This window comes from Equus asinus, chromosome 25, assembly GCF_041296235.1.
Source record: "Equus asinus isolate D_3611 breed Donkey chromosome 25, EquAss-T2T_v2, whole genome shotgun sequence".
In the NCBI taxonomy this organism is placed as follows: Eukaryota; Metazoa; Chordata; class Mammalia; order Perissodactyla; family Equidae; genus Equus; species Equus asinus.
Window position 1 is genome coordinate 51,274,908 of NC_091814.1, and position 21,056 is coordinate 51,295,963.

A 21,056-nucleotide genomic window follows, 5' to 3' on the forward strand; every position below is an offset into this window, starting at 1 on the left:
CCTCACATAATTACCATTTTGTTGTTGTTGTTTTTATTGTGAGAACATTTAAGGTCTACTCTCATAGCCACATTCAGGTGTACAATACCGTATTGTTAACTATAGTCACCATGCTATAGATTAGATCCCCAGAATTTATTCATCTTATAACTGAAGTTTGTACCCTTTGACCAGTGTTTCCCCATTTCCCCCACAACCCAGCCTCTGGTAACCATCAATGTGCTCTGGTTCTGTGAGTTCAATGTTTTTAAATTCCATGAAGAAGTTAGAACATACAGTATTTGTCTTTCTCTGTCTGACATATTTCACTTAGCATAATTTCCTCGAGGTCCATCTGTGTTGTCGCAAATGGCAGAAAATATCCTTCATATTTGTGGATCAATAATATTCCATTATATATCTATACCACATCTTCCTTATTCATTCATCCATCAGTGGACACAGGTTGCTTCCAGTCTTGACTATTGTGAATAATGCTGCAGTGAACATGAGAATGCAGATATCTCTTTGATATCATAATTTCATTTCCTTTGGGTATATACCCAGAAGTGGGATTGCTGGATCATATAGTAGTTATATTTTTAATTTTGGGGGGAATATCCGTACTGTTTTCCGTAGTGGCTACACCAATTTACATTCCCACCAACAGTGCACCAGGTTCTCTTTTCTCCACATCCTTGCTTACATTTATCTGTTGTCTTTTTGATAATAGCCCTCTGACAGTTGTGAAATGATATCTCATTGTAGTTTTGATTTGCCTTGCCCTGATGATTAATGATACTAATCACCTTTTCATTTATTTATTGGCCATTTGTATGTCCTCTGGAAAAATGTCTGTTCAGATCATTTGCCCATTTTTTAATCAGACTATTTGTCTTTTTGCTATTGAGTTGAATGAGTTCCTTATATGTCTTAGATGTTAACTCCTTATCACGTATGTGATTTCTGAGTATTTTCTCCCACTCTGTAGGTTGCCTTTTCAATTTGTCGATTGTTTGTTTTGCTGTGCAGAACATTTTAATTTGATGTAGTCCTGTTTGTTGATGTTTACTTTTGTTGCTTGTGCTTTTGGGTGTGATATCCAAAAGAATCATTGCCAAGACTGATGTCAAGGAACTTTTTCCCCGTATTTTCTTCTAAGAGTTTTATGGTTTCACTTCATAAATTTAAGTCCTTAATCAATTTTTAGCTGATTTTTGTGAGTGGTGTAACATAGGGGTCCAATTTTATTCTTTTGTATTCGTTTTCTCAGCACCATTTATTGAAGAAACTATCCTTTCCACTGTTGAATATTCTTGGCTCCCTTGTCAAATAGTAGTTGATCTTATATGCATTGGTTTATTTTGAGCTCTTGATTCTGTTCCATTCGTCTATATGTCTGTTTCTATGCCACTAGCATACTGTTTTGATTACTATAGCTTTGTAATATATTTTAAAATGAGGAAGTATGAAGCCTCCAGCTTTATACTTTCTCAAGATTGCTTTAGCTCTTTGGGGGTCTTTTGTGGTTCCATATGACTTTTAGGATTGTTTTTTTCTATTTCTGTGAAAAATGCCTTTGGAATTTTGATAGCAAGGGCATTGAATCTTTACATGTCTTTGGGTAGTATGAACGTTTTAACAATATTTACTCTTCTGATCCATGAACACAGTGTATCTTTCCATTTATTTGTGTCTTCTTCCATTTTGTTCATCAATGTCTTGTAGTTTTCAGTGTATAGATCTTTTGCTTCCCTGGTTAAATTTATTCCTAAGTATGTTATTGTTTTTGATGCTGTTGTAAATGAGATTGTTTTCTTTTTCAAATAGTTAGTTGTTAGTATATAGAAGCACAACTGACTTTTGTACGTAGATTTTGTATCCTGAAACTTTACTGAATTTGTTTATTCTAAGTTGTTCGGTGGAGTCTTAAGGATTTTTCTATATGTGAGATCATGTCTTCAGCAAATGGGCAGTTTTACATCTTCTTTTCAGATTTGTATAACTTTTATTTCTCTTTCTTGCCTAAATGCTCTGGCTAGTTTTTCTGATATTATGTTGAATAAAAGTGGCAAGAGTGGGCATCCTTGCCTTATTCTTGATCTTAGAATAAAAACTTTCAGTTTTTCACTGTTGAGTGTGATGTTGGCAGTGAACCTTTCATATATGGCTATCATTATTTTAATTACTTTCTATTCCTAGTTTTTTGAGAGTTTTATCATGAAAGGATGTTGAATTTTATCAAATACTTTTTCTGTGTCTATTGAAGTGATCGTGTGATTTTATCTTTCTGTTAATGTGATGGATCGTATTTATGGATTTGTGTATGTTGAACGATCCTTGCATCATCCCAGGGATAAATTCCACTTATCATGGTGTATGACCCTGTTAAAGTGATGGTGCCTTTGATTTGCTAGTATTTTTTTGAGAATTTTGGCATCATGGTCATCAGGGATATTGGTCTTTAGTTTTCTTTTCTTGTAGCGTTCTTATCTGGCTTTATATCAAGGTAATGCTGGCCTCATAAAATAAGTTTGGGAGTGTTTCTTCCTCTTCAATTCTTTGGAAGAGTTTGAAAAGGATTGGCATTAATTCTTTAAATATTTGGTAGGATTTACGCATGAAGCCATCTGGTTCTGGGCTTTTCTTTCTTTCTTTTTTTTTTTTTTTGAGGAAGATTAGCCCTGAGCTAACATCCGCTGCCAATCCTCCTCTTTTGCAGAGTAAGATTTGCCCTGAGCTAACGTCTGTGCCCATCTTCCTGTACTTTATTGTGGGACGCCTGCCACAGTATAGCTTCATAAGCAGTGCTAGGTCTGCACACAGGATTTGAACCAGCGAACCCTGGACTGCCAAAGCAGTGCATGCGAACCCAACTGGTTATGCCACTGGGCTGGCCCCTCTGGGTTTTTCTTTTTGGAAGGTTTTTGATTACTAATTCCATCTCCTTACTCATTATTGGTCTGTTCAGGTGTTCTACTCCTTCATGATTCAGTCTTGGTAGGTTATATGTTTCTAGAGGTTTACGCATTTTTTTCTAGGTTGTCCAATTGGTTGGCATATAATTGTTATTAGTCTCTTAACAGCCTTTGTATTTCTGTGATGTAATGTCTCTACTTTCATTTCAAATTTTATTTCAGTCTTCTTCTTTTTTTATTTGTAAGTCTAGTTAAAATTTTGTCAATTTGGTTTCTCTTTTAAAAAAACTCAGTTTCGTGGCTCTTTTCTATTGTTTTTCTAGTCTCTATTTCATTTATTTTCACTCTGATCTTTGTTATTTCCTTTCTTCTACTACTTTGGGCTTTGTTTCTTCTTTTTCTAGTTCCTTGAGGGGTAAAGTTAGGTTGTTTGAGATCTTTCTTTTTTCTTAATGTCAGTGTTTATTACTATAAAATACTTTCCTCTTAGCACTGCTTTTTCTGCATCCTTTAAGTTTTGGTAAGTTGTGTTCTCATTTTTGTTTCAAGATGTTTTTTGATTTTCCTTTAATTTCCTCTTTGACCCATTGATTGTTCTAATGTGTGTTGTTTAATTTCCACATATTTGTGAGTTTTCCACCTTTCCTCCTGTTATTGATTTCTAGTTTCAAGCCATTGTGATTGGAAAAGATACTTGGTGTGATTTCAGTTGTTCTTAATTTGCTAGGACTATTTTGTGACCTAAAGTATTGGTCTCTCATGGAGAATGTTCCATGTGCGCTTGAGAAGAATGTGTATTCTGCTGTTATTGGATGGAATGTTCTGTCTATGTCTGTTAGATCCATTTTGGTCTAAAGTATAGTTCAATTTCTCGTAGTGGGGTTTTGTTGTTTTCAGGTTTTTCTTATCTTTTGTCAGATTTATCCCTAAGCATTTCATATTTTTTGTTGCTATTGTGAACACTCTTTTTAAAAAAAATCTGAATTTCTGATTATTTGTTGCTAGTATATAGAAATATAATTAGTTCTTGTATATTGGTTCTGTATCCTGCAGCCTTGGTGAACTCACTTATTGATTAGTTCTGGTAACTTTTTTGTAGATTCTACCATATTTTCTACATAGATGGTATGTGTCTGCAAATACGTTTCATCTTTTAAAATCCAGAAGCCTTTTATTTATATTTTTAGTGTGTTTATATGGTGAATTACATTGGTTCAATTTCAAATGTTGTCAACCTTGAGCTCCTGGATTAAAATCCACTTACCCTTTTTATATGTTTGTGGATTAAATTTTCTAAAATTTTGTTTATAGTTTTTGCTTCTTTGCCGATAAGGGATATTTGTGTGCAGTTTTCTTATAAAATCTTTATCTGGTTGTGGCATCATGGTAATGCTGGCTTCATAGATTGAGTTGGGACATATTCCCTCTTATTCAACTTTCTGGCAGAGTATGTGCACAATTGGTATTATTTCTTCTTTAAATGTTTTATTTAATGTGAAGCCATCCGAGCCCTGGAGTTTTCTCTACGGAAATATTTTAAGCTGCAAATTCAATTTCTTTAACAGATGTAGTACTATTCATGTTCTCTATTTTTTCTTGAGTGAGCTCTAGTAGCTTGAATCTTTAAAGGGATTTGTGCATTTCAAGTTGTTCTATGTTAGTATTCCCTTATTATTCTCTTAATATGTATAAAATCTGTAGTAATATTTTCTGTCAATCCAGAAATTGGTACCTTATGTCTTTTTTTCCTCCTGATTGTTGTAGTTGGAGGATTATCAATTTTTTGAACTTCTCAACCAACTTTTGGCTTCATTGATTTTCTATGTATTTATGTTTTCTATTTCATTGATTTTTTTTTCTGATCTTTTTTATTTCCTTTGTTCAGCTTACTTTGGGTTTAATTTGCCCTTCTTTTTGTAATTTCTTAAACTGGAAGCTGAGGTCATTCATCTGAGACCTTTCTTCTTCTATGATGAAGATATTTAGGGCTATAAATTTCTCTTTAAGCATTGCTTTGGCAGCATCTCACAGATTTTGATATTTCCTGCTTTCATTTTCATTCAGTTCAAAATACTTTCGAATTCCCATTTTTCTTTCTTCTTTGACGCATACTTTATTTAAAAGGGAGTCATTTTGGTTCCAAATAGTTGGGGATTTCTCAGAGATCTTTGTGTTACTGATCTGCCTTCTCCCTTTTTTATAATTTTTTTTTCCTGAGGGAGATTCTCCCTGAGCTAACATCCGTTGCCAATCCTCCTCTTTGCTTGAGGGAGATTAGCTCTGAGCTAACATCTCTGCCAGTCTTCCTCTATTTTTTTTTCTATGTGGGGCACTTCCACAGCCTAACTGGTGAGTGGAGAAGGTCCATTGGCCCTGAGCTAACATCTTTGCCAATCTTCCTCTGTTTTTTTTGTATGGGATGCCGCCATAGTATGGCTTGACGAGTAGTGCTAGGTCAATGCCCAGGATCCCAACTTGCAAACCCTGGGCTGTCGAAGCAGAGTGCTCGAACTTAACCACTGTGCCACTGGGCTGGCCTCTTTTTCGCTTTTTTGAATGGCTGATAATCTTTGACTGGATGCTGGACAGTGTGATGTTTACATTGTTATGTGTTGGATATTTTTTTATTCCTGTAAATACTCTTGAGCTTTGTTCTGAGACGTAGTTAAGTTGCTTGGAAACAGTTTGATTCTTTTGGATCTTGATCTTATGATTTGTTAGTCTGGACATGAGTAGTATTTATTCTAAAGCTAAGTATTCCTAACTACTAAGGTAAAACCCTCTGAGAACTCTACCCAAGGCCCCGTGAATTATGGAGTTTCCAGAATGGCTGGTAGAAACAGGCATTATTTCCAGCCTTGTGTGTGCACCATGTACTTTTTCTTTTAATTCTCTCATTTTATTCTGTCCCCATCATTAGTCAGATTCGTAACATATGTGGCTAGTCAGTTCTCTACTCAATACACAAGGTAATTGTCTATAGAACTCCAGTGTTCTCTCTCTGTACAGCTCTCTCCTCTCTCCTCTCTTTTCTGTGAACTCCAGCCACCTTGGCTTACGGGTCTCTGCATTCCATCTCTTCAACTCAGGGATTCTTACGGCTTCTTGCTCTTGGGCAATCAGAGGGCTGTCTTGTTTGTTTCTTATCTCTCTATCAGTATCCTTCACTATCTGATGTCCAGTGTTGTGAAAACCTTCATTTCATGTATTTTAGTCCGTTTTTTTGTTGTTGTTTGGAATGAGGGTTTGAAATCTAGTCCCTGTTACTCTATTGTATTAATTTCCTAGAGCTGTCAAAACAAGGTACCACAAACTGGATAGTTCAAAACAACAGAAATTTATTCTATCACAGTTCTAGGAGCTAGAAAGCCAAAATTATGGTGTCAGCAGGGCCATGCTCCTGAAGACTCTAGAGAAGAATCTTTCCTTTGTCTCTTCCTAGCTTTTGGTGGCTCCTGACAATCCTTGGTGTTCCTTGGCTTGTAGCTGCATCACTTCAGTCTCTGCCCCTATCTTCACATGGCCTTCTCATTACATCTGTCACTATTGTGTCCTCTTCTTTTCTTATAAGGACACTAGTCATTGGATTCAGGGTCCCTCCTAATCCTTATGATCTCATCTTAACTAATTACTTACTGCAAAGACCCTATTTCCAAATAAGGTCAAATTTTGAGGTTCTGGGTGGACATAAATTTTGAGACAACACTATTCAACCCACCACATCTATCTTGGTTGCAAGGAGAAGTCTACTACATGCTTTTCCCCAGAACTTTAAAATCTTTTAGTAGTGCCTTGCATGGAAAGTCAGCATGATGCAGTAGTCTGAAAGTGTGAGCTTTAAATTCTGATGGGCTTGAATTTTAATTTAGCTTGACCACTTTCTTGCTGTGTGGCTAGGGCCAATGATTGAACTTTTCTGAATTTGGAGTTCCCATCTGTAAAATTTTTTGTAATACTTTCCTCATAAGTTACTGTTTAAATATTAGCTAATACAGTGCCTAGCCTACATTAGGTACTTAATTAGTGTGAATTGCCTTTCCATCTCAAATATTTGTTAAATAAATTAAATTTAATATTTTTGTATATGCATATATTCCTTCTCTGCATAAAGGTCGAGAGATGGTTTATAAGAATACATGGAGTGAAATACTAAAATAATGAGTAAAATCAATGCCCTAAGAGAGAAAAAAGATGTTGACAATAATAGCCTACATAATTCTGACAGAAACCTTTCAAGTCTTAACTCTGAAGCTTCCTGCCAGTCAAGGCAAAATGGAAAACATTATCTGTTACATAATTCTCATTGTCGAAAGGGAAGAATTATATGAGTTTCTAATGAGAACCTAGGCATTTTTATTACAGGTATCTAAAAGAAATTTTACTTAGAACTAGTAGAAAGTGACCTCAACTTTGTCTACAGTAGCGATTGTATTAGTCAATTTTATATGGCCATTTCCGACAGTGACTATCAGAAAATTAGTTGGAATGTGAAAAATAGGTTTTAGGATTCTCAAATTCAGCACTAACTATACTATACATTTTGGATTATAGCTCTTTTTAAACAGCAGCCCTTAGTTGTTGAAGAATTTTCAAAATAATATATTCTTAGAACTAGTTAAAATTTTCAAAATAATATATTCTTAGAACTACATCTGTTATTTTGGTGAGTAGAAACAATTTATTAAATTGTTTATTCAATGTGCCAATCATTTAACTCTCATTTATTTTGCTTTTCTAGTTGCTCTTTATTTGCTTCTGAATCTTGCTGAGGATACACGTACAGAACTGAAGATGAGGAACAAGAACATAGTTCACATGCTGGTGAAGGCTCTTGATCGGGACAATTTTGAGCTGCTTATTCTAGTTGTATCATTCTTGAAGAAACTCAGCATTTTTATGGAGAATAAAAATGATATGGTAACTTATATTGAAACATTCATGTTCACCACTTTCAAGTTAGAACATTTTGATAAAAGTGAACATGTTATCCTCCTACTAAGATAATTCTGAATGAAAATTTACTATAGTAATAACTCACTTGAATGGCTTCATGAGAAAATATATTCCAGGAGCCGGTCGGGTGGCATAGTGGTTGGGTTCCCACGCTCTGCTTCGGCGGCCCAGGGTTCACTGGTTTGGATCCTGGGTGTGGACCTACACACCGCACATCAAGCCAGGCTGAGATGGCATCCCACATAGAAGAACAAGAAGGACCTAAAATTAGGATATACAACTATGTACTGGGGCTTTGGGGAGGAAAAAAAGAGGAAGATTGGCAACAGATATTAGCTTAGGGCCAATCTTCCTCACCAAAAAAAAAAAAGAAAAGAAAATAGGTTCCATATTAGTTAATATTCCAGATAATTGAAACTTTCTGGATAAAAATCTTTTTCTGGTATATTGTATAGGATGAATCTTTCCATATTAAACGTAATATATGGAATCTAATTTAAGATTCTGCTTCAGAGTCATCTGGCCTTATTATCTTCCCCTAAAGTATTTTTTTCTCCTTCGTTTCTGATATTGGAAATGTGTGGAATTACAGTTTAGCCCAATCTTTTTTTTCTCATCTGCCATTCCAGTTGGTAGCGGTTGTTGATTCTGTTTCTTAAGTGTCTTTTGAAGCTATCCCTTCTTTTTGTTCCTGGTGCCATTATATTAGTTCATGCCTCTTTATACCCTCTTCATTTCTTGTTTGAATTGTTATAGTAGGCTCCTTTTTGCCGTCTCATGATGATGCAATAGTCTGAGAAATACAAGTTGATTGTGTATTATTTCCTCTTCTGAAAAATATTCATAATACAGTAATATTATAAAGATAGAATAAAAATTATCTTTTTTCCACAACATTAAAAAGTCTTTGTTAGCACAATGTTATGTTGAATAGATCATACATTAACCATACTTTGTTTTCAGATATTAAGTTGTTTATAATATTAGCTATTACAAGTAATACTTCAGAGGACACATTTGTACATGCATCTTTGTCTATATTTCTGACTATTTTCTTAAGATATATTCCTAGAAATGGAATTATTGGATCTTTGGCCTTAACTCCATAGATGACCATTTTAGAACTATATGCTGATACAATCGTTATAAGACTGTGTATTATTGGTATATGTGGGTTCTTCTTCAGGTAGTCTAAATACATAGTATTTCTACCTACTCTTTTGTCTTCTTTTAAAATCAAATGAACTAAGAAGGAGCTTATGATTGTTAAATGACATGGAAAGCTCTTTGAAAACCTGACTGATTTATCAGATTTAATAAGTGCCTTGAATTCTAATACTTGAAATATATGAAATTTAATTTTACCCACAGATATTTAGTATCGTTTTCATCATTAGTATATAATTATTGATGATCACTATATGCCAGATATTGTTTTAAGATTGAATTTGCTTAGATTAATCAAAAACATGTTTTTTGTTTTCATTGAGCTTATATTTAAGAATATGATGACATGGTGACATGTGTACTCCTAAGTAGTTAGAGTGTGGCTAAATTGTTGCTTCCCCTGACTATAAGTTGAAGTATATTCTTCCGTTTATGTGTTTAGATTAAATTCACCTTTAGTAGGGTCACAAAACTCAAATTGATTTGCTCAGCAGGTATCTACTATGTGTTGATTAGATTTGTATTTAGATAGTACACTTCTTATGTGTCCATCTGTCAAAAGTGATCTCAAGAAAATTACTAAAAGTTATTTTCTGCTGAGATCATTTATTTGGAAGATACAATATAAATTGTCTCAGCAAACCTCATTTTTTATTGAGGAGGGAAAAACTGAGGTTCAGAGGAGGTAATTCATCCAAGGTCCTAAGAATAATTTGATGAGCCAGATTTTTACTGTAGATAGTATGCATTTCATCTTTTATTGTGAAAGAAATGCATTTTATTTAAGGGCATTGTAGAATCAGAATTTTTAGATCTTAGCTGGACCTTACATCTATGTCTAGATTTAGTGAATTACCTCCTAATTTGTAGATGAAATAGCAGAGGATCAGAGAGGTTAAGTAATTTGCTGAAGGAAACATCTCCATGTATTTGGCTTCCCTACTCTTTCTCTCTGCCTCCAGAGCAAAAAATTTTTTTGTCTATGTTTTTTCAAAAAAAGAAGATTTTTAGCAACATTAAGTGTAAGCAGTTTTTGAATGGCTTCCAGAAACACTGAAAAAGAATTACTTAAAGGCTGAAATAAATTTGCTAATAGATTATTGATAAACTGTCACTTTACATAGAATGTTTATTAAAAGTATTAATTAACTATAAATTCCATTTTATGGACATAGAATCGAGAGGGCATTGCATGTTGAGACAATTGCTAAATTTAGCTTTGGGGATTGGTCTTTTATCAACCAGAAAGACATGATTAGAAGTCTGTGCCTAGTGTTTAACCGTCTAATTGGACCACGTGACACGTATTTTACATTCCATTCTCTGCAATGGAAATACAAATTAATAAAAAAACCTATCCAGGTTACTTTATTATTAAGTTTACTATAACAACAAGTGTGTAGTCTTGCTTTTTCAAAGGAAAAATCATACTTAATATAATTAGTAACAGATGAAGCTTGTAGCAATTTTATTTAGAAAGGATGAAAGGGAGGGGTGGCTGATCTATTTGTGAAGTTGTATTATTTATTTAAATAAAGTGTTCGGTTTACTATTGAGCATGTGAACTAATACTGACCTTGTTTTTGAGTTCTGTATTTTAAAGGAAATTTAGTTTGCTTTAAAAAAAGTCTTTCAATTGATAATTTAAATTATTTTCATATTTTTTATATTAATACAATATAACAAAAAGGGAATAAGTCATACTAGAATATGATTTTAAGAGGAACAACAAAGAGGATATATTTTCTTTGGGTTGCTTACTTTCTTGTTACTAAGTTTTGAGAATTCTTTTTATATTTTGAATGAGTCTTTTATTAGTTATATGTTTTGCAAGTATTTTCTTCTTCTGTGTGGCTTGTCTTTTCATTCTTCCATGAAGAGTAGAAGGTTTTAGTTGTTTTGAGGTCTAGTATATCAAAAAGTATTTTTAATGGATTGTGTTTTGGTGTTGTATCTAAGAAAAATCTTTGCCTAATTCAAGGTCACAAAATTTCTTCCTACATCTTCTGTGAGAAGTTTTGTAAGGTTTGTGTTGTTTTTTGCTGTTTCTCTTTTAATCAATGATCCATCCATTTTTAGTTAATTTTTTATATGGTGCAAGGTATGGATCATTTTTTTTTGTTTTTTCTGTTTTTGTTTTTTTGAGGAAGATTAGCCCTGAGCTAACATCTGCTGCCAGTCTTCCTCTTTTTGCTGTGGAAGACTGGCCCTGAGCTAACATCCATGCCCATCTTCCTCTACTTTATATGTGGGACAGCTACCACAGCATGGCTTCCAAGTGGTGCCATTTCTGCACTGGGGACCTGAACTGGCAAACTCTGGGCCACCAAACTGGAATGTGCGAACTTAACTGCTGAGCCACCGGGCTGGCTCCTGGCTGATGATTCATTTTGAATATGGATGTCCGATTGTTCCAGCACCATTTGTTGAAAAGACTGAATTGCCTTTGCACCATATTGAAATTCTCTTTCTACCTTTGTTGAAAATCAGTTGGCTTTATATGTGTGGTTCCATTTTTGGACTCTTTCTTTCCTGTTCCATTGATCCATATATCTGTGCGTTCACTGATAGATTTTTGTCTTGATTACTGCAGCTTTATAGTAAGTCTTGAAATTAGGTAGTGTAAGGCCTCAAATGTTGTTATTCTTTTTCAAAATTGTTCTGGCTGTTTCAGATTCTTTACTTTCCATATTCATTTAGAATAAACTAGTCTATTTCTTTAAAAAACAAATCCTGGAATCTTGATTGGAGTTTCATTGAATCTGTTAGCAGGATTCAATATGTTAGCCATATTGGATTTCCAACCCATGGACATGGTACAGCTCTCCATTTAATTAGGTCTTTCTTGATTTCTTCCATCATTTTGTAGTTTTTAGCCTACATATTTTGCACATATTTTGTTATATTTATACCTAAGTGTTTTACCATTACAAATGGTAGTTTTTAAAAATGAAATAATCAGTTTCCTATTGTGGATAGTATATAGAAATACAGATTTTTTCATATTGACCTTGTATCTTGTGACTTTGCTAAATTCATTTTTTAGTTGTAGTTGCTCTTTGTTGATTCTTGGGGATTTTCTTAGTAGATAATTATCTGTAAATAGAAAGTTTTATTTCTTCCATTCTAATCTGTTTGCTTTGCTATTTATTTTTTAGTCTTATTGTACTGGATAGGTCCTCTAGTATGAGGTTAAAAAGAAATGCTGTGAGTGGACATCCCTACCTTGTTATTGATCTTAAGAGGAAAGCAGTGTCTTTTACTATTAAGTATAGTGTTATCTAGGTTTTTTTGTAGATACTCTGTAAGTTTAAATAAGTTCTGTTCTATTTCTAGTTTGCTGAGACTTTTTGTCATGAATGGATGTTGGATTTTGTCAAATGCCTTTTCTGCATCAATTGAGCTGCTGGTTTTTCTTCTTTAGATTGTTGATATAGTGAATTGCATTGATTGACTTTCAAAAGTTGAGCCAGTCTTGCATTCACGGGATAAACACGACTTGGTCATGATACATTGCCTTTTTATGTATTACTAGATTTGATTAGCTAATATATTGTTGAAGTTTATTACATCTATGTTTATGAGGGATTACTAGTTTATAGTTTTCTTGTAATGTCTTGGTCTGATTTTGCTATTAGGATAAGTGTGGCCTCATAGAATGAGTTGGGAAGCATTCTCTCTTCAATTTTTCTGGAATGGTTTGTGTAGAATTGGTACTATTTCTACTTAAATGTTTACTAGAATTCACCAGTAAAAAAGTCATCTGGTCCTGGAGTTTCTCTCTTTGAATTCTTTAATACCTGTAAGACTATTTAGGTTATCTATTTCTTTTTGAGTGGTTGCTTTATAGTTTGTATCTTTCAAGGAATTTATCCATTTCATCTATGTTGTCAAATGTATGTAATAAAATTCTTTGTACTTTTTCTCTTCTTCTGTCTTTAACATTTGAAAGTCTGAAGTGATTTTCCCTGTTTCATTACTGCTATTGGTAATTTGTTTCTTCTCTCTCTTTTTTTAATAGGTTAGTGGTTTATCAATATTGGTATTTTCAAAGAACCAACTTTTGATTTTATGTTTGATTTTTGGAAGATATTTTCACTGTATTCAGAATTCTACATTGACATACTTTATAAATATCACACCCTGGTTTTCTGGCTTGCATAGTTTTTGATAAGAAGTCTGATATAATTCTTATTTTTCCTCCTCTATATATAATGAGTCTTATTTTCTGCCTGCCTTTAAGTATTTCCTCTATCCCATTCTGTCTCTTCTCCTACTGAATTCCAATTACATGTTAGTCTATTTGATAGAGTCTGATGGCTCTTAGATGCTATGTTGCTGTGTTTTGTAATTTTCATTTTTCTTTCTATTTTTTTTTTGGTTCAGTTTGGAAAATTTCCATTGGTCTGCCTCTAGGTGTGTTTATTCTGTAATTAGCTATATCACTTTTACTAATGAGCCCATTGAAAGTTTTCTTCATCTCTGTATTATATGTATGTGTGTTTTTAGCATTTCCATTTAATTCTTTTAGTATGTTTTTGTCTGTGAAATTTTTTATTTATTTATTCATGTTTTCCATTAGAGCCTTTGACATATTAGTCATGGTTATTTTAAATTCTCTGTCTGATAATTATACAGGTCATATCTGAATCTGGTTCTGTTGATTGTCTTATCTCTTTATCAAGGGGTTTTTTTTTGTTCTTTTATGTATTATAATTTTTGATTGATAGCTAGATGTGATGTGTAGATTAGTAAAGACTGAGATAAGTAGTGTTTGTATCTGGAAATGGGCAGACCTTTTTTTTCTAGGCCTTTAATGTGGGGGATTATGTTATTCTTGTCAGGAGTTTAGCTGCATTTGTTTACCCTTCATGCACTATCAACTTCATCTGGCATTGCCTCATCTTTGGTGGGGTATTGGTCGCCAGAGGCTTTTTCTCAATGTTCATCTTTTACCCTCCACTTCAGGTTTTCCCAGTGTGCACGTGCCTCAAGGTGAATCTCTCTCCTCATTTTAACCCTCCCTCAGCAAGATGCAGTGTTATTTGGTACTTAGCTTTTGCTAATCCAATGCCAGGGGCAGGGATGGGGAAAGAAAGGAGACTTTTTTTCTTGTTCTAATTTAGCCTTAGGCCAGTCTTAGGCTGGTGCTGTGTCCATGGGTCTCAACACTGAGGCTTCCGAAGTCATCCTGTCAACTCCTCTTCTCAGAATTTTTTTTCTGTGTCTGTCCTCCAACTGCAGTGGGTATTCACGTGTGCTTTAGATATGACAGGGTTTGGTGTACTTCCCCAAGATCCTTAAGTCTTTTATTTTGTAGGGGAAATAGAGCGAAAATATCTGAACAGAGTTTTATGCCTTTTCCCCAGTGGCAACTGTGCCCTCTCCTAGGTCCATGCCACTGAGGGGAAGTTTTTTTCCATGTCTTGTCCCCAGTTTTTCTTGTGACCTTCTGATAAGACCCTTGCAAAAAAGCTTTCAAGTGGTTGCAAGCTCGTTGAGCACCAGCAGCTTCAAAATTCTATAATCTTAGGCTACTTCACACTTGGCTGTTAGCAATTTGTTTAAAATTTTTTGGTGCGACCTTCTTACCCACTCCTGTGCCAGCTCTCTTTTCCTCTAGTGCCCTGCCCCATATAAACCAATGCTCATGACCCTTGTCTCCTTGGGGGTGCCTATTTTTCTCTTATCTCAGGCCTGTTAATTTCCCTGCAACCTCAGCTCCCTGATGGGTTGTTGGTTTTTTTTAAGTTAGGATTTTGTATCTGGATTTTTCTTGCATTTAGGATGGGAACCATGTCCTTTCCAGATTTTTACATCCTAAGAGTAAGTTTGAGGTTCTGCCTATGTTTTTTTAATCACTAATGCTTCTGCCTGACTACTTCCATAGCATTTAAATTAATCTATTTCTATTCTTGCCTCCTTCTAGTACATTCTCCATATTGTAGTCAGAATGACAATTTTTAGAGAGTTCTTTGAATGCTGTATTTTCCATCTTACCTCATGGCCTTTGCACATGCTGTGTCTTCCCATCTAGACCACTCTTTTGTCTCTTCTACTAACTTCAGATAACTTCTATTCATCTGGGAGATTATTTTTCCTCAGAGAAACCTTCCTTGACAACTCCTTATACTGAGATTATATCCAGTCCTCTCTTTAAATTCTCTCATGTTTCTCTGCTGTTTTCTCATATATACTAGTTATACAATTACAGTTAAATAACTGTAATTGTTTCTTTACTGTATTTCACTTCCTCTAGAATATAAACTCCATGAAGTTAGGAACCATTTCTTTCTTGTTCACCAATATATTCCCAAGGCTTAGTTAAGAAATCTTTGTTGAATGAATAAATAAATAAAGCTGGAAACGAAGTTATTCACTGTAATCAATGAAGCTAGTGATAGAATTACAATTTTGTATAAATGTGATAAATATTTGTCACTGACCTCTGTAGAAATTGTTCTAAGAAGTTAACAAATGAATGATTGACCCAGCCACTTAGAAGACTAAATTAGGAGAATAAGAGAACCAAATTAGAGAGTCTTGGGAGATGAATTTGTACTTTTTCACGAAGAGCTCTAGGATGTGACTGCAGTGTGGCCATGGAGTGCAGATAGAGGTCTGAAGGAAAAGTTATTGTTGGGTTGTCAATTTAGCATTTGAAAACAAAATTGGTTTACTCTTTGGCATGAAATGAAAGGAAAAATGTATATTGAGGGCTCAATTATTAATGTGATTTTTGTGAGGTCACTGAAAGGTTACAGTAAAGATATAGAAAGGGTGGCATAAATAAATGCTTTAGATCTCCAAGAAAAGAAAAATGGAGCAAGATTATTCATAGATCTTTTGGTAATTAACAAAAAAAATAGGTAGTTTTATATAATTTCTCTTCTTTTTAGCTATTGTTTTATAATAAAGATGTGAGGTATTTTTATAACCAAATTTTTCTGATTGCTATGTTAAGAAATATGAATATAGAGCTTATGTTACCAAATAAGTTCTGTCCTCTGTGATTTCTCACTCTAAAACAAGCTCTCTTGAAACAATTTCATAATCTTCTAGAGTTGGGGGGGTCAACAAACTTTTTCTGTAAATGGCTAGATAGTCAATATTTTAGGTCTTGTAGCTCATACAGTGTCTCTCTCAACAACTCAACTGTGCTATTGTAGCATGATTGCAGCCCTGGACAGTCTATTAAAAATGAGCATGGCTATGTTCCAGTAAAACTTTATTTATGGAAACTGAAATTAGAATTTCAAATAATTTTCATGTGTCATGAAATATTATTCTTCATTTGATTTTTTTTACCCATTTAAAAATGTGAAAGTCAAAAACCGTTTTTAGCTCTTGGGTTGTATGAAAACAGATGGTGGGTCAGATTAGACCCACTAGCTATAGTTTGCTGATCCCTATCCTAGAGTTTCAACTATTACTTATAGCCAAGCTTCTCTTGAGTTTTATAAGATTTTCTAAGTATCCACCGAATATCACCTCAAGTTAAACATGACAAAAATTAAAATATTTTTTTATCTTCTTTGTCCAACACTTGTTTTTCAATGTACAGATCTTACTTAATGACACTTACATCCACCTTATTGACTGTGCAGAAAAGGGGCCCGAGGCCGTTCTCCTCAGGTAGGCCTTCCTACAAGGTTGGCTCTTGGCTGGTGTCTGGGAACTTGGATTTCAGTAGTGTTCTCACTATTCTCTAATTGATAAACATGGTTTACACAAGCAGTGTGGTTTATGCTAAATTCCGCCTTTCGTTCTGGGAGTCTGGAATTTTAGTTTGTTCTAGGCAGAGGGTTTCTGTGTGACTAGCTCCGAATAAAAACTTGGGTGCTGATCTCAGTCTCAGTTCGGTGCTGGAGCATATCTTGTGTGGCTCTAGGGGAGAGGATTCTAGGAAGCTTACACATAATTTCTTCTGGACTATGCCTCCGTGTGCGTTTTCCCTTTTCTGATTTTACTCTTCATCCTTTCACTGTAATAACTCATAGTCATGAATATGACTATATGCTGAATCTTGTAAATCCTCCTAGCAAATTGCTGAACCTCGGACTTGTCTTGGGACCCCTAACACACTGACCAAGCCAAAAACCTGAAAGTCATCTTCAGTGCTTTCTCTTCAATTCCCGTTCAAATGCTTTGACCATATCTCCTAAATGCCTCTCAAATTATTCTTTCCTTTTCCTAGCTCTTTGTCCTTACTTTGTTTCAGACCCAAGTCACATCGCACATGTCTAATGCAATACATTCTTAAGTGCCTGCCTTTGATCTCTGCATATTCTATTCTGTCCTATACAGTGTGCCTTATTCATTTGTTTGTGTCTTTTTTTGTGTACATATATATGTTGTCGATGTTTGTATGTATGTATGTATTAATATATTTATCTTTATGCTACTAGTCTAACCGTATCGCCCTCTGGCCTTAAAATAATCCAAGGTACTCTATAACCCATAGAAAAATGTTAAACTTCTTAACAAAGCATTAAAAGCTTTTTGTCGTCTGTCTAATGTCTGTCTGTATAGGCTGCTGCTACTCCCCAGCGTGTACTGTATACGATGGCCAGACCAAAGCACTCGCAGTGCCCCAAACAAGCTCTTTTATGCTTAGATGCCTGTCCACTGGCTTTTTCTTCTACCTACTTTGCCTTTGCCTGCCTTAACCAGAGAGCAAATATTACACATTTTTTAAAACTCTGTTCCTAATTTGAAATCTTTTGGGTTCTTCTAGATAGCTTAGTGTTTCCTTCCATGTTGCTTCCAGGATACTTTGTGCATTCTGTTTTTATCACGTTGTATTTTAATTATTTCTTCTATTCGTCTGCTCTCCTTTTAGACTGTAGAATCCTTGAAGGCCAAGACACAATGTAATTTGTCTTCCATTTGATGCTGTTAAGTGAAGGAAGGAAGAAATGTTGTGGAAATTCATATTTTCTCCTCAAAAGTTTGATTTTAGAGAAGTTTATAGATTAAAATGAGAGTATATAGATTAACAACTAGTTACTTATAAAAGAGATATACATGAGGATAAAAACAATGAAAAAATAATTATTTGTAGTCTTTTTTGTCTGATTATGCAACAGTACCTCACTACATTTGTATTATTATTTTACATAGGTGGAAATGGATATTGTCGAAAAACTGGTAAAAATGATACCTTGTGAACATGAAGATCTGCTGAATATCACCCTCCGACTGTTACTAAACCTGTCCTTTGACACAGGGCTAAGGAATAAGATGGTACAAGTTGGACTGCTTCCCAAACTCACTGCACTCCTAGGTATGCTTTTTAAAAATTAATGATAGTGTTGCTTGGAATTTCCAACATCGTTGAAAAATTGAGCTTTGTGTTGAAAAGTCTGTTGAGCAAAGATCATTCTGCATGTCTTCTTTGATTGGGAACTTAATAATAAAAGTAAACAGAATGAATGAAAGATGATGTGTGCCAGGATTTCCATGGTGCTGTAGAATGCAATGGAATAGAAACTTTTAACTCCTGACTTCATTTATCTATGTGAAAGTGAAACCGAAGTGAAAATATAATGGTACTACCCAGGAAGCAAGAAGGAAAAGTTATTTTCTCTTCAGCATTTCTTTTAAAAAGCAGATGTCATTTAAGTTCTTATATTCTCTCATGCTTTTAAAATATTTTCTCATGCTTTTAAAATACGAGTATACACATTTTGGGGACCCTTTTTGTCATTAAGTAAAAAAGAGAATTTTTAAATAGCATGAGTTAGAGAATATTTGTTTTGGAGGATTCAGTTTATGAAACATTATTTTCTTTTAGCTGTTAATAAGATTTCTATATGTTAAGGGTGGATTCAAGAGTTAACTCTTCTGTGCTCATACATAATGCTTCGTAGCAGAGTATTAAAAACCGTTTATGATCTGATCAATGTCTCTCTTTATAGGCACCTGCTACTCTCCAACGTATACTTTATGTTATGTCCATACTGACCCCCCTACAGTTCCCTAAGCAAGCTCTTTTGTGCCTGAGTGCCTGTCCACCTCCTTTTTGCCTCTACCTGGAATGCCATTCTCTTTCCTAACCAGAGAACAAATTCTTACTCATCTTTTAAGACTGTTCCTTTGTTTCTGTACTACAGTTTCATTCTTGTTTTGTAGCTTTCTCCTTATATTCAAGTATTTTTAACAGTTACCAATAGTAGTGGAATGATTTAACATTGTTTCCTCTTAGCTATCTAATATCTATGAATCTAATCTCTCAATGACATCATCATTATTTTCTTTATAATACTAGTAGTGACGTTTATTCAGTGTTACTATTCCAGTCATTTTGCTATTTGCTTTATTTACATTATTTCATGGAATCCCCATCTGAGATTTTTTTTCTCAGGATTACACAGCTGATAAAAGGCAGAGCTCAAATTCAAACTCAGGTGGATCTGCTGCCAAAATTGGATTTATTAACTACTATAATAAAGTACTATGTATAGTTATATTAAGTAGACTGAGATTAAGTACACTAGGCAGAGCTATAATTAAAAAATCCAGTTCTCCAAGTACCCTTAAAAAATAAGTTTTAAGGAAACTTATTTATTATTGTTTTTCTCAGAATAGGATCTTCATTAGTCTGTTATTCAGTCCAAGAACGTTTGTTCCATTGGCCAGTCCACAAATATTGCACAGGACTTTTATTAATACATTTTATAAGAAACTCTATTGAGGAGCACTTTCAGAAATTTCTTTTGGGGAACCAAAGCAATACGAACATTTAGTGAGGAAACTGGATAGCTTTAAAAGTAAAATTGATAGGCCTTGAAATTAATTCATGTGATCCTTCATTTATCATAAATCTAACAAAATTATGTATCAAACATTAGGTCAGATTTTCAGTGTATGAAGATGAGTAACTTACAGTCCTTGTCCTGAAGGAATTCATAGTCTATTTGGTTTTTTCAGTATCCCGTCACCTACTTTTATGAAACAAATGATTTAAAAGGGACTTTTGTGATATTACTCATAGGATAGTCATTTCATATTTTGTTAAAAAATAGTAATTTGGGGATATAAGATGTTAGTATTCAAAACATAAGATATTTCATCTCTTCTAAAGCTCAATTTCTAGAGTCATATTGTCTTATTAGAATTGTGACTGTTTACTTCTAACCGTGTTACATTGGGCAAACTTATCCAAACTCTGATTTCCTTTCGTCATCTCTAAAGTGGGGATAATAACTATAACAAACTTAGTTATTTTGATGATTAAATGAGGTATTACATGCGAAGTGCTTAGAACAGTACTTGACACGTTGTATTTTCTTAATAAATGTTAGCTATTATCATTTTTCTTACCAACATCATCATCATATTATTATTATTGTTATTATTTCATGTAGAGTGGACATTCTATAAGTGTTGCTGACTTATCTTTGAGTACATATTCTTCTCATAGAAGTTAAATCTTTGTTGACAAACTAAGTAGCTTATTTATCTTTACTTCCCTGTGATGTATATGCAGTTTAATCCAATTTAATTCAGTAAAATGTTGGTAATCTACTATGGCAAAGCACAGTACTACGCACTACCAAGAAATATTTTTCAATCTGTAGATATACAGGGATTTCAAGAAGAGAATGTTCCCATATTTGTACTTCATAGACAAAATGCGATTTGAGAGGGGCATTGACAGGTCTTTCATTTTAACAAGGTGATATTTACAAAGGAAGAAGAATAGAGGCTGTAGAAAATATTTCAGATAAAATGATCAACATTACATAAGGCATAGATGGTGCTAGGCCAGCATGAAGAACAATAAATAAGAAATAGTGGGAGTCGTTTGAAAAAAAATGGGTTTATGCTCTTATGTGGTATTATGAAGCTTAAGGCTATGCTAAGAACTTATACTTAAATAGTTGGTGCTGGGAATCATTGCAGGTTTTTGAGCTGGTTAGATCATAATCACAGTACTGTTCTAGGGAAATTAATCTGACATCATTCTCTTGGATGGACGAGAACTAGAGTCTAAAGATGAGAATAATAGCCTATTGTAGTAGCAAGACAAGAGGT

The 21,056-nt window shown here is 34.2% G+C and overlaps 1 protein-coding gene across 2 annotated transcripts in view; it reads left to right on the forward strand.

The window, feature by feature from the left end:
- Positions 1 to 21,056, forward strand: part of KIFAP3 (kinesin associated protein 3) — a 150,837-nt gene that overhangs the window by 36,837 nt on the left and 92,944 nt on the right. For both annotated transcript variants that reach the window (XM_070497616.1, XM_014845164.3), the window contains exons 9-10: positions 7,636 to 7,814; positions 18,141 to 18,303. In XM_070497616.1, coding sequence (XP_070353717.1) covers positions 7,636 to 7,814; positions 18,141 to 18,303 — 342 coding nt within the window. The remainder of the gene's footprint in view (positions 1 to 7,635; positions 7,815 to 18,140; positions 18,304 to 21,056) is intronic.